The sequence below is a fragment of the Uloborus diversus genome, chromosome 1 (assembly GCF_026930045.1).
Source record: "Uloborus diversus isolate 005 chromosome 1, Udiv.v.3.1, whole genome shotgun sequence".
In the NCBI taxonomy this organism is placed as follows: Eukaryota; Metazoa; Arthropoda; class Arachnida; order Araneae; family Uloboridae; genus Uloborus; species Uloborus diversus.
In genome coordinates, this window is record NC_072731.1 from 212474251 (window position 1) to 212487354 (window position 13104).

Here is a 13104-nt window from a genome sequence, read left to right on the forward strand (position 1 = left end):
ATAAAATCAGTAACATATTTTGATAAAGTATTTATATTTGTGATGAACTGGAAAAGGGCAAGAACAGAAGAATCACCCCGAATGGTTCCAACAGGAGGACTTGGTGTCATATTTAAATTCACCAATTTCTCTGTTGGCACTTTTCGGTACACTTTTTTCGTCAGAGAAATAGACTTGACGCGAAGGGAAGGTAAGTTCTGTCAAATTTTATCCGAAAATAAAAGCTATCAAGTTTGATACAAGATATGTTTTTAAGTTCTGCATTAAAAATACAATATGTTGATAATTTTGTCTTGAAAATATTGAGAGAAAAACTGAAGTTTAATATTGTTTAACAAACAATCCCACTTCTGAGAAAGTACTCCCCTTCCCTCCCCCGACGATTTTGTGATTATGAATGAAACTACTATATTATTTCATAAATTTTCAAAAATTTATAACTGTGCATATGTTATGCTGTTAACCATGCTATTTGTCATTAGAAATTCAGAAAAAAAAATCCACGAATGATTCTAAAATTGCTTGTTTCATTGCTCTTAGATATGAAAGAATTGAAACTGATATGGCATGCAATACTATTAAAAAAGAATTATTTTTTAGAAAAAATCACGGAAAAAGGATTCCGAAATTCTCAGAAACGTTTTTGAAAATTATTTGGAGAATTCCGAAATACTCGGAAACTTTTTCGAAACTTTCATGAACCACAGCTGCACAGAATACTCAGAAACATTTCTGGAAATTACGGAAAGAGGATTCCGAAATACTCAGAAACGTTTCTGAAAATTACAGAAAGAGGATTCCAAAATACTCAGAAACATTTCTGGAAATTATAGAAAGAGGATTCCGAAATACTCAGACACGTTTCTGGACATTACAGAAAGAGGATTCCGAAATACTCAGACACGTTTCCGGACATTACAGAAAGAGAATTCCGAAATACTCAGAAACGTTTTTGAAAATTTCATGAACCGCAGCTGCACGATATACTCAGAAACGTTTCCGAATTTTTTTTACAGTGTACCACTCAGGACAGATTCCATTTCAAAAAGAGGCGATAGCTTGAGGATGGGCCCTTATCGCTCGCACTTGCTGTCTTTGAACACGTTATTTTGAACCTTTTACTTCCGGGTTTTCCTCCCTATTTTGATAAAATCACAGCAGACCTGACGCATGCGCAAATTGGCGCTAAGTCCGGCTTAGAAAAACAAACAGTATATTAAGTAATGTTTACCATTGAGATGTATCTTTCTTTTTCTTAGAATTTAGTAAAATTTAATGCGTTGGATCTAATTTAATCAAAGAGGAAACTAGTTATTTTGTTCCATTTAGCAACTAAATTAAAGCATGATGCTACATGCATAAAAGTTTGAAACCATGTAATGTTTTATGCATATGTATCAAGCAGAATCAAAGAGCAAGAGAATTCCTATTCATCTCGCAAGAAATTGTCTTGTAAATTTGAACAGGCGTTGAGGGTCAGATTTATATGAAATGTATTAGAACGGTTATCATTTAATTAAATACAGGTCTTGATCGTATATTTTATGTAAGCAGAAAAAATAACATCATCTCCAATATTTAACACACTCTTCTATACTTCGTAATTAATTTCGTAGAGAAATAAAGCAATTTATAAGTATCATATAAAATGTATTTTTCAATAAATTTTGATTTTAATTTTTATAAAAGTTATTGTTTTGTTCATTCTGTGTCTAGGCTTCAAATTTCCGGAAGGTGAAAGTGGATGGTGAAGAAGCCCTCGAGCCGGATGAATTCGTGAATTTCTATCGAAGTCTCAGGCATCGGCCTGAACTCCTGCAGCTCATGAACAAGTAAACTTTTCCACGTAACTGCGATTACGCACACTTAATCGATGAATCTTTTTAAAAAGTATTATTTAGAGGCACATACGGATAGATTAGAAAAAGCTTTAATTAAATCCATTTCAGATCTGCTAAGAGTACGGTAACAAAATTTCACGGCAAAATACTTTTCTTCGCCACTCTCTACCTTTTAATAACGAATCGGCACAGAAGTGGGATCAAGCAGTTATTACAAAAGGAAAAAAAAATACTGCTCGATTTTTATTTTATTGCTCAATAGTATTAAAGCGCCATTCCACGTAAAAACGGACATTTTGTCTCGCACGTGACAATTTAATATTGAAACTTTTTATTGCAAATAATATTTTGAAAGGGTAATGAACAAAAGTGCTCATGAAATCACAAACGCATGTGTGATTTCTTAAGAAAAATTATGTGTTCATTACCGTTTAAAATTATTACTTTTTATTAAAATACAGCAGTTACCTACGGACAAAATATGCGGTTTTTTCGTGGATTGGCTCTAAAGGACTTTTTCAAACATCACCATTATGTTCACAACATGCTTAAGTGAACACGGAACCATTATTTTGTTTAGGATTTGAAGTGTTCAACTGAAAAAGACAAAAAAAAAAAAAAAAAAATATTTAACTGCATTTTGAATGGCATTAAAATCCCTCGTTTTCTCCGTCATTACATATATTAAGTGGTATTTGTTAGCTTTTCATATGCAAGTTAATTTATTTTATATTGTTTAATTTCGACATATTTTGGTGAGCTGATAACGAAATTAAAATATTAGAAGATATCTATTGTTTCTTTATAGAACTAGTATTTATTTTGCCATTGTGTTTCCTTAATATTGTGAAATCTCTTTGAAATAAACTTTTTGTATTTATTACAGTATTGCTAGGGGTGCCCCTACGGGATGTCCAAAATTAGTTCCATTTAGCAAAATTTAAAGTTCTCAATTTACCATTCGGCAAATCAAGTATTTCCGCCCTCCCTGAAATTAAATTTGGAGCACCCCTGAGTATTGCTATAAAAAATGAAGTAACCTGTTGTATTTTTAATTTAATGAATAATTAGTACTGTATGGAAGGTGTGAGTAACTATTCAAACAAGTTTAAGTAAGTTAACTAGGTACTGGAACCATTTCAGGTACTCTGTGAGTAAATCAGAATTGTGGAGTGCTGAAGAACTGCGAAACTTTCTCTCCCAAGAGCAAAAGGTAGTTCCTGTTGATTATTAATAAAATAATATAATAACTCAATTTTAAATTACTTTGATCTGAATCGAAATGATTTTTTGGTGAATTTATGAGGTTTTTTTTCCCCTAGAAATAATTTTAAAATTCCGTGTAGAAGAAAAAGTCGACTATACATTACCTGTACGATCTTCGTAAAATTAACTTGCTTTGAAAAATAATATGAAAATTGCTTTGTTTGGCTAATATGTTTACATTCAAATACTTACACAAATTTATAGTATTAAAATTTAAAATGCCAAAAATCTCGCTTGATTTGTAAAAATTAAGAAAACAAAAATAGCCTTCGGTAAGAATTTCGTTATGAATTTTATTTACAAAGACTGATTAATTTTGGAAAAGTTTTAAGAATATGGTTTTGCATTATCGTAAGTGGCATTAAGAGAATAGGCACCTGCCTTCGTTTGAACTCGTATTTTTGTGTACATAAATCACTTTTTGTATTCCATAAAAGACATTTCTTCCATGTTACTTCCCTTACTCCGTCCCTCACTTTTTTGAACTACAAAGGATATTTCGTACTCGTCCCTTCCTTTTTTATTACTTCCTTTTACAAAAAAGGAAGTATTGTATTCGCGAAAAATTTTCACCCAAAAATCGACCTTAACTTCCATTTTACTCACCCCCGAATGATTGATGAGGATTTTTTTCGACTCGACCACACGTGGATAAGTGCCTAAAAACGTATAGACACGCAAAATATCCATTTTGACGATTCCAGAGTTAATTACAACGAGTTTTCTCGTGACGTCTGTATGTACGTATGTATGTATGTGCGTATGTATGTCACATAACTCAAGAACGGCATGTCCAAGAAAGTTGAAATTTGGTATGTAGACTCTTAGTGGGGGTCTATGTGCACCTTCCTTTTTGGTTGCATTCGGATGCTCCAAAGGGGTCTTTCGCCCCTTTCTGGGGGTAAATCATTGTTAATTTCGATGCAAACTCAAGTGGTGTTATAATTTGGCGGACACTTGGCGATATATCGCCAGTATTTTGGTCGCCAACTTGGCAACAAATTTGGCTATTTGTGTGTGTGTGTGTGTGTGTGTGTATGTTTTTTTTTTTTTTCTTTTAATCTGATTTTAATTTGGCCACTGTTGGTGATATTTAGAGAGTAAACTATTGAATCACATAAAATTGCCAGTAATGGGGAAATGACATTAAATTGGGGTAAAAGGAAGTCATGTGATGCCCACATCAGCTCGTTAAATATCACAGTTCACTCATTTGTTTTCGTTTCGAATTTTATTTGAAGACTAGAGGAATTAATTATGCCCTATCTGGGGAGCCTTTTTTAAAGTCACAAAATCCTATTTCAGCGCAATTTCGACTAACTGCAGAATTTTACGCCAATGAAATTCAAAGGAAAAAAATGTACAATCTGTTTAGTATTGATTGCAAGAAAAAGTGTTCATTACTAATACAGCATGTTATGCACAATGCATAAACGAATGCCATTGACGATCAGTAAACTCCCAATTATTTGCGAGTGGATTATCCGTGGGGCGGATTATCCGCACGCATCACTAAAAATATACTGACTGACAAATGAATTTACTGACAAGTTAAGCAATTGAGAAAAGAGAAGAGTAAAGTTGGTGTAAAGAAAAGCCCTTCGCATTAGCGCGAATATGACTCATGAAACGACTTAATAACAGGTTAACGGACAACTATAGTATTCAGAGAGGATTTATTACACATAGTCGGCAGATAACTGACGCTAAAATGTGCTATCAAGAATTTTGAAAATGCGTTTCGGCAGTAATAAATCAAAACAAATGACTGATTTTTCCAAAAATTCATAAATTTTAAATTTTGTTGATTTTGTTTTACATTTCGTACAGAAGAGTAAGGTGTAATTTAGGAAATATATTAGCGAACTTGAGTGTTTATGGTGAGTACTTTTTCTTTATTGTTTTTATGTGCTTTGGTACATAAAACACAATTAAATTTTAATATACGGACTGGATATATTTTTAAAATGTATCACGTTATAGGGCTATAATACAATCGTTTTTAAGCAAGGACAACTTGTATTTTATTTTCCCCACATTTTAAGCGCTTTTTGTGTTATACGCGATTTTTATTATCCGCGGTACCCATGCCACCCAATTCCGTGGATAATCGGGAGTGTAGCGTACTTTTACTATTCACCCGCGGTGCTCAACAACCCCAGGAGTGATGGTGCATCCCCTCTCTGCCTATTTACATTTTTCATGGATAACAAGTAGAAGAAATTTAAGACAACTGATGAGAAGCCCCCCCCCCCCCACGCTTTTTTCTATTGCAGTAAAATTAAGTGTTTGGTCAATTACTTTATATACTTGTCATCCAAAAGATTATTTTTAACTTTTTAGTTCATTTTGCTACTAAAGCATGTTTTTTTAGTTTTTTAAACTATTATTTTATTTTTTACTTTTTAGTTCATTTTGCTACAAAAGCGTGTTTTTTTAGTTTTTTAAGCTATTATAATATGGAATGTATCTTAGTATTTTACTGCATTATTTGCATCAGACATTTTGAATGCTTTCTGGTAAATTCATGTGCAAACACTGTTACACTCCGCAGTTCTGATTTGTACGTTGTAAGTAATTCTAATAAGCCACTGGCTATTTGTCCAAAGGAAAGTTGAACCCACAAACATACAAGTTAAGTTAATAAAAGCGTGTTAATTAGAATAAACTAATAACTTATCGTTAATAAATTAATTTGATTGTAGAATATTGCATCGTCATCGGGTCTGAGGTTGCATTCCAAATTTCAAAAGAATCCGATCTCAAAAAGTGGGCGAAAAATGAGTTGCAAGATTATAAATTTAATTTCGGTGTAGACGGGTTTAGAACGCACACCCAATGATTCCCGGAGGTGGACGTCAGCGAAGACCCGCGCCTTAGACCGCTCGGCCACGAACGCTCGTAAAATGGTGGTATCAACAGTAATAAGCCACCAGCTCTTAGTCCAAAGGAGGATTACTCACAAACATACAAGAGAAGCTAATAAAAGCAAGTTAAAAGAAAGGGAGAGAACTTGTTGTAGGAAAAGCACTGCGTAATTTTCAAAATACTGTTCAATTGTAGACTTTGATTTCAATGTCCTGTATGTAATAGAGATTGACTAAAGATCTTTCTAAATTTTTATGTTATTTGGTTTTATATTTTTACGTTATTAAAGTTTTAATTACATCGAAAAAAAGTTAAAACGTGTGTATATATTTTAGATGTTATTGAATATGGATGAATGCGATGCTCTCATAGAGGAATACGAACCCAAAGAAGGCAAAGTAGACGGATACTTATCGTTAGAAGGTAAGTGATGACAGCACCGTAGATGGATGGTTTACTTATTTTTAATGGCGCAAGAGCCCTTGAGGGTTATACTGCGCCAAACGGTTTTTTAGTTTATAATTTATACATAAATATAAAATCAAGATATGATAAAAGTAAAATTGTTTAGTGGAGAAAGGAATAAACACCAGAATTTTAAAACAATTAATAAAAAACTCTTAAACATTAAAAACTTTTTAAAACGTATGAAAGAATAGGTTGTCAAAGAACCTTGTTACTCAAGAAAACGGACAAAATTACATTTTGACGACACAAACATTAAATTAAAAAGGAAAAGCCAATCTTCTGGAGAAAGGGGTATATATTGCGATGGGGTGGGTATCCCAGCAAGTCTTTCAAAGATGGATTAAAATCGATAAAATATTTAAAACGAATTTGATTAAAATTTGGGCAGTTGCATAAAATATGCAACACAGTCTGGTTGACGTTACATTTGATACAAGTTGGAGCTGGTTCACGGCATAAGAGGTATTTATGGGTGAACCTCGTATGACCGATGCGAAGACGAGTTAATAAAACTTGTTCTCTCCTGGTAAGTTGTAATGATCCGAATCCTATAGTGGAGGGCTGGATCGAATGCAGTTTATTTTGGATTTCTGAATTCCATGTTCGCTGCCAATACGTGTTTAGGCTTACAACAATGGCATTTTTAATATCATCGAAAGGTACACTATTATTGACCAGGATACTTGCAGCTCTGGCAGCTGAGTCGGCTGCTTCATTGCCTGCAATGCCCACATGACCAGGTATCCAACAAAAGGTAACTTGAAAATTATTTTCCATAAGATTTTTGTATAAAAGATATGACTGGATGACTATAGGATGGCTATTATTATTGCAGTAATAGCCATCCTATTAATAGTACCGCAGAAAAACTGTCTCAAGCAAAGCTATATATAAATAAAAATATGACATGTTACGCCACAAAAAAAAAAAAAAAAAGGAATTCAAAAATTATTTACTTTTCTTATGCTTCCGTTAAGGTTTTCTTTCTTTCTTTTTTTTCAAGCAATCATTTTCACTACTCAAAAGCAATGAACCTTATAACGATTATAACGTATTGTCGCAGATTCACGGAAGGGGGGGGGATCGTGACCCTCATGATTCCCCCATTCTTCATGTAAGCCCCCCAAAAAACTGAATAAAACAATTTACGTTTTCTTATTTTTTTCGATCACGTTTTTTATTTTTTCGAGCAAACATTCAAATACTGTCCCGGATTTGGGGAGGAGGGTCATGCCCCCCATGAACCTCCTCCTTGTATCCGCCACTGGGACTGCTCCGCTCCACACAACCGAACGACGCCATGGTACGATCAACACCTCTCCCGCCTATCTTCCTCTCGTACGCAGACATAACGTTCCAGAGGTGTCACACTCGTTTCATCCACGGTTCGACTGGATCTGCTGCGCCAGGTCTCTGCATGCAAGGATTCCCCTATGCAGAATTTTCTAAACCCTCAACCATCGTCACCTCCAGCTTCAATGGGTCCACCGACACGCCCAGTGGCATGCGAACTGGCAACAGATTGTGTTCTCGGATGAGTCCAGACTTATTCTGAGCTATAACGATGGACATGGACGAGAAAGACGGTGCACAGGGGGACGCTACCTCCCAGAGAGTGTAATCCACCGTCATACAGGCACAACGCCAGGCGTCATCATGGTCTGGGGAGCTATTGGATATCAAGGGCGATCCCATCTACTCAGAATTAGAATCAATAGTTAGCGCTACATCAGGGATGTTGTGACACCGGAGGTACTACCATTTCTTTAGAGCATTTCTGGTGCAGAAGCCGGACAATTTATGTCCACATGCTGCATATATCGTACAAGCTTTCTGTGTTGCACGATTGGTTAAGCTACTTCCTTGGCCGGTTTGTCCTCCGGATATGTCGTCTACCCCCGGGGCGCAAGAGGGATTTGTAAAAGCAAGAAACCCAACGTGTAGAGTCCTTTCGCAACCATTGCTAGTGAAAAACATTATTTGAATTCAAGATGTCACATTTCATTTTTTTTAAAATGTAGCTTAAATTTCCAAGGAATACCATTTAAAATATGGAATTAGAATTTTTTTTATGGCTGTTATGTCTTTACAGAAGTAGTTGTATAATACGTATTTAAGTACTTTTTTGGAATAATAAAAGCATCAAAAATATACTTTAAACTGGAATCCATGATTCCTTATTTCTTTCTTCAGGTTTCCATCAACTCCTTCTCTCTGCAGATCATGACATTTTTTACAAAAGACATCGAATCATCTACCAAGACATGACGCTTCCCCTCCAAAATTACTACATCGCCTCATCTCATAACACGTGAGTCACATATCATTTTTATAAAGAAAACTTGATTCCTCTCCTCTTCGTCTGTTATGTTTGTTTTGTTGAGTGTCAAAGTGTTAACTATGGCCCATTCTAAAACATTAATACTTTTAGTTTCATTGGTACTTCCAAGAATTTAAGAAACGTTTTTAAATGTTATTAAATGCTTTTTCTCAAAAGTTTCTTTTATAACGGAAATACATATGAAAATTGCTTAGAAAAGTTTAAGGTAATTTTGAAACAAAAATTGCGTTATTTTAAAATGAAAATGTTTTTAAATCCGGATAACTTTTTCACAGTGAAGAAATATATTTTAACACAGTGGACCTAAACATTTTCAAAGTGTCAGCAGGATATTTACTTTTTTATTAGTGGTTCAATGCCGTTCGGGGATTTTTAAGGATTATTATAATTATTCTTTTGGGGAATTTCTAGCTAAATTTCCACTCTTTTATTTAGATCAGAACGTTGAACATGCATCTCCTGGCATTGCTTTTATTTTCGAGGTACGGTGTGCAAATCCGGGAGACGGACTCAACTAGAGGCATAACTACATTTTTATTAATATGTAGAGAAAACTGTAGTACTTTAAGAGTTGTAATCATTCACTGTAAAAAAAAGTTGACTTTAAAAACTTACGATTACAGCAATACCAGAGCTTAAGCTTATGCACAGAAGGGTCAAGATTCATAGGGTAGCAATATGCAAACATCCAAATGGTATTTTGTGAAAAGTTTTAAAGTGATTAGAAGATGCTCAGGGTTTTTATTTGAATTATGGGGTGTGCCATGACTTTTGGCAATAAATGCAACACAATAACCTCTGTCTTTTAAAGCAGTTCGTATATTTTTCTTGCAGATACTTATTGAGTGGTCAGTTGATTGGAGAAAGTAGCATTGAAGGTTACATCCAAGCTCTCATGCGGGGCTGCAGATGTCTTGAATGTAAGTAAGTGAAACTCCTCTGTATTTTACTTAAAAATTTGAGGAGTTTTCTTCTAATGTTGAGTGAAACTTAAAAAATAACTAAAAAGCATAAACGTTCTTTTGGGATTACTTAAATGTTTCAATGTAAAAAATTCAAACTTAAAGAGTACAAGTACAAGAACTATAGCAGTCTTTTCCCTTTGATGCAATGTAAAATCTGTCTACGTAGTAAGTACACTGTAATGGTTACGTAGTAAGTATACTTGCTTCTTTATGTACTCATTTAAAATCATTCTGACTCGCGGATTATTTTATTTTTTGTCTTCCAGTGGACACGTGGGACGGTCCGGACGGTGAGCCTATTGTCTTCCACGGCTACACATTAACCAGCCGAATTCTTTTACGGGACATCTTGCAAGCCATTCAACAATACGGGTTCCGAGCCTCTCAGTAATAACTATATTTTTCTCTTTAGTTGGAAACGATTTTCAACAGTTGTTTTCAACCTGCAATAAAACTGTTGATGAAAATATTTTTTGTCTAGTATGTTTTGAAAGTTAATCTGCTCTATACCTCATACACTTTAATTAACACTTTATGGTAAGCTAAATTATAACTTTACCAACAGTCTAGTATTACGTGAAGTAATACATTAAAATATATATATAAAAACATTTGATGTAGATACACATTTTTTTCTTCTTTCACTCTGCAGGTACCCTATTATTTTGTCTTTGGAAAATCATTGCAGCTTGCCATATCAGGTGAGAATGGCAGAGCTCTTCGTAGAAATTCTTGGTGGTGCGTATTTTGTCTCTCGAAGTTGATTTTAGTTTATTTTAGTGAATATTTAAGTATTCTTTGTGGTTGTGTGGGAGTGCGTTAGTTATTATCATCTTTCTCCAAATTGACAAAGTGTGTACAGATTCCTGCTCTATACCTCATACACTTTAATTAACACTTTATGGTAAGCTAAGTTATAACTTTACAAGCAGTCTAGTACTACGTGAAGTAATACATTAAAAAAATATATAGAAGCATTTCGGGTAATGTTGAATACCATTTTTATTTGGAATTTTACTCAACGTATATGAAAAGTGAAACTAAAAACTCATAAAACTTTAACTAGTTGAAACTTTAATGTTTGGTTAAAGGTAGTGTTTTAAAGATTTTTTATTCTGAAAAAAGGTTTAAGCTGAAGAAAAAGACATTTTTAAAGTAAAATGAAACAGACTGTTAATATGGAACATGAGATTGAAAAAAAAGAAGCTGAACTAAAATTTTCCAAAAACACGTTTCAAAGATATAAAATTTGTTACATGCTATTAACATTCATAAAATTCTTAAACAGAGTACCTGTACAAAGATCCTGTGGGAGAGGAGGAAACTCAATATCCTTCACCTGAAGCTCTTGCGAGGAAAATACTCATAAAGGTATGACTTTTTATGTATCGATTTCTAATAATAATATAAGAAGTACTTTGTGGTTAATTTGGCATGGATTTAGGGTCAGCACAGGATTCATATAAATATAATTCAGTATATGTGGCGTAAAAGGGACAAAAATTGGTTATTCATTCATATATTTCTCATTCTCAAAATACTTTCTAATACAGCAGTGGTTCCTTACCTACGGCCCGCGGGATGAATGTGTTCCGTGAAACCAATCAATGCGATCCGCTGTTACGCTCAATGTTACGAATCAAAAATATATAGTCCGGAACCTTCCGAAATAATATATAGTCTTCATTGTTTTTACGAATGGTTATCGCGAATTGTGAAGCAAAATAGCTGGAAATTTCTGTCTAAAAAACGGATGGAATATTCGTATCAATAAAATAAGCATTTAATAATGATAAAAATAGATCCTGCTTTGTAATTTCGACATGTCGCGACTAAGTTGTAGGGACGTGACCGTGAGTCCCAATGGTCCCTGTCACGAAGTGACAGAACTGTGACGTCCTAGAAGAGTCACGCTGTGGCACATTTGTGGCATGTTCATGTGACTTCACTGGGACGTCATTCCGACGTGAAGATGTCACTGCAACAGCACTTTGTGGCGTCACCACGGACTGGCATTCGTTAGCTGCTACAACTTGTCGATGATTTCACAAGGACGCTCTGTGATCGTCAGGCGACTTTCACAAAAGGGTCCCGTTTTAGTTAATATGCTCTTATAAGGGTAAATATTTTTAATGCCATCTGTCCATCTGTCACTAATCAAAGTGGCTTCCTATGACGGAAGGCGAGTGAGAAAATGGGTTCAGGGTCGGTGAAAGGGGCGGGTAAGGCGGGGCGTAAGACGAGGAGGAGCACCTAAAAGGGATGATGCTTTCTAAATTAGTAATAGCTTTTTTCTTTTCAAATATTTTCTGGGCTTTTACCTGAAACAATTGTATTTTATCTTTATTAACTCGAATTTGAACTTTCTTGATGAGTAAAGTTCCCAAGGTAAAGGTTTTATAGATAGGGAAAGAAAGTGAAAATCTGCAACAGAAAAATAGCCAGCTGAAATAGCTGAATAGTTATTTTCAGTCTTACACGTATGGTTTAAAATAGAGCATTCTACACTCACATTTTCCCCCCATTCTTTCTCACTAATTAACTCAATTCGTTGTCTGTACAGGGTAAAAAATTGCGAATAGATCCACAAGGTATGATGTCCCCTGAACTTCTGGAAGAAGAGGAAGACAGAGAAGAAGAAGTTTTAGCTACAACCAGGAAACTGGCTGAAAATCCAGAAATTCCAACTCAAGAAGGCTGTGATGAAGTTTTAGCTGCTGCTCCCATGGCTGCGCCAGTAAGTATCTAAAATTAGAGTTGGGATTTTTCGTCTGGACGCATTTATTTTCCTAAGAAGGTGTAATAGTTTTGAAAAAGTTTGAAACAAAACTCGTTCAGAAAATCTAGAAATAAACGCAGAGAACAAAGAAAACGTAACTTATTCTTGAACTTAAAATTGTGGAAGTTGCGAAGGTATCAAACATTTTCCTAATTTCGTACATAAAGTTGACTCTATTACATAATAAAATCAATCTCCATGTAATAAACATCACACGTAACGCTGTTGCTCCTCAATAAGTTGGCACTCAACTGAATTAAAAAAAATTATAAAACACGATCTCGTTCGTCTTTTACTTCTCAACAATGAGGTTTTGCCTTTCGGCTGTTTTTGCCAAAATGAAATAAGTAAATAAACTTAGCAATAGAAATAAATTTGCAAATATGTTGCCTTATATATTACTTGAGAATATTATTAATTGGGAAGGACATCTCATATTGGTTTTCGAACAGCGGCACCAGCTTCTAAAGATCCTAATCTTTCTAAATAATTGAATTCGGGTTTTAAATTCCAACATGGTATATCCTTTTCACACCAAAGATTCCATAAAGGGCTTGCGTAGTAAAAATGCCAGAC

At 34.5% G+C, this 13104-nt stretch overlaps 1 protein-coding gene across 1 annotated transcript in view; it reads left to right on the plus strand.

The window, feature by feature from the left end:
* Positions 1-13104, plus strand: part of LOC129224755 (1-phosphatidylinositol 4,5-bisphosphate phosphodiesterase eta-2-like) — a 65707-nt gene that overhangs the window by 41047 nt on the left and 11556 nt on the right. Inside the window, exons 7-15 of the mRNA XM_054859305.1 lie at positions 1717-1832; positions 2985-3054; positions 6311-6398; positions 8637-8754; positions 9619-9704; positions 10016-10136; positions 10402-10487; positions 11038-11120; positions 12313-12486. Of these exons, the coding sequence (XP_054715280.1) occupies positions 1717-1832; positions 2985-3054; positions 6311-6398; positions 8637-8754; positions 9619-9704; positions 10016-10136; positions 10402-10487; positions 11038-11120; positions 12313-12486 (942 nt within the window). The remainder of the gene's footprint in view (positions 1-1716; positions 1833-2984; positions 3055-6310; positions 6399-8636; positions 8755-9618; positions 9705-10015; positions 10137-10401; positions 10488-11037; positions 11121-12312; positions 12487-13104) is intronic.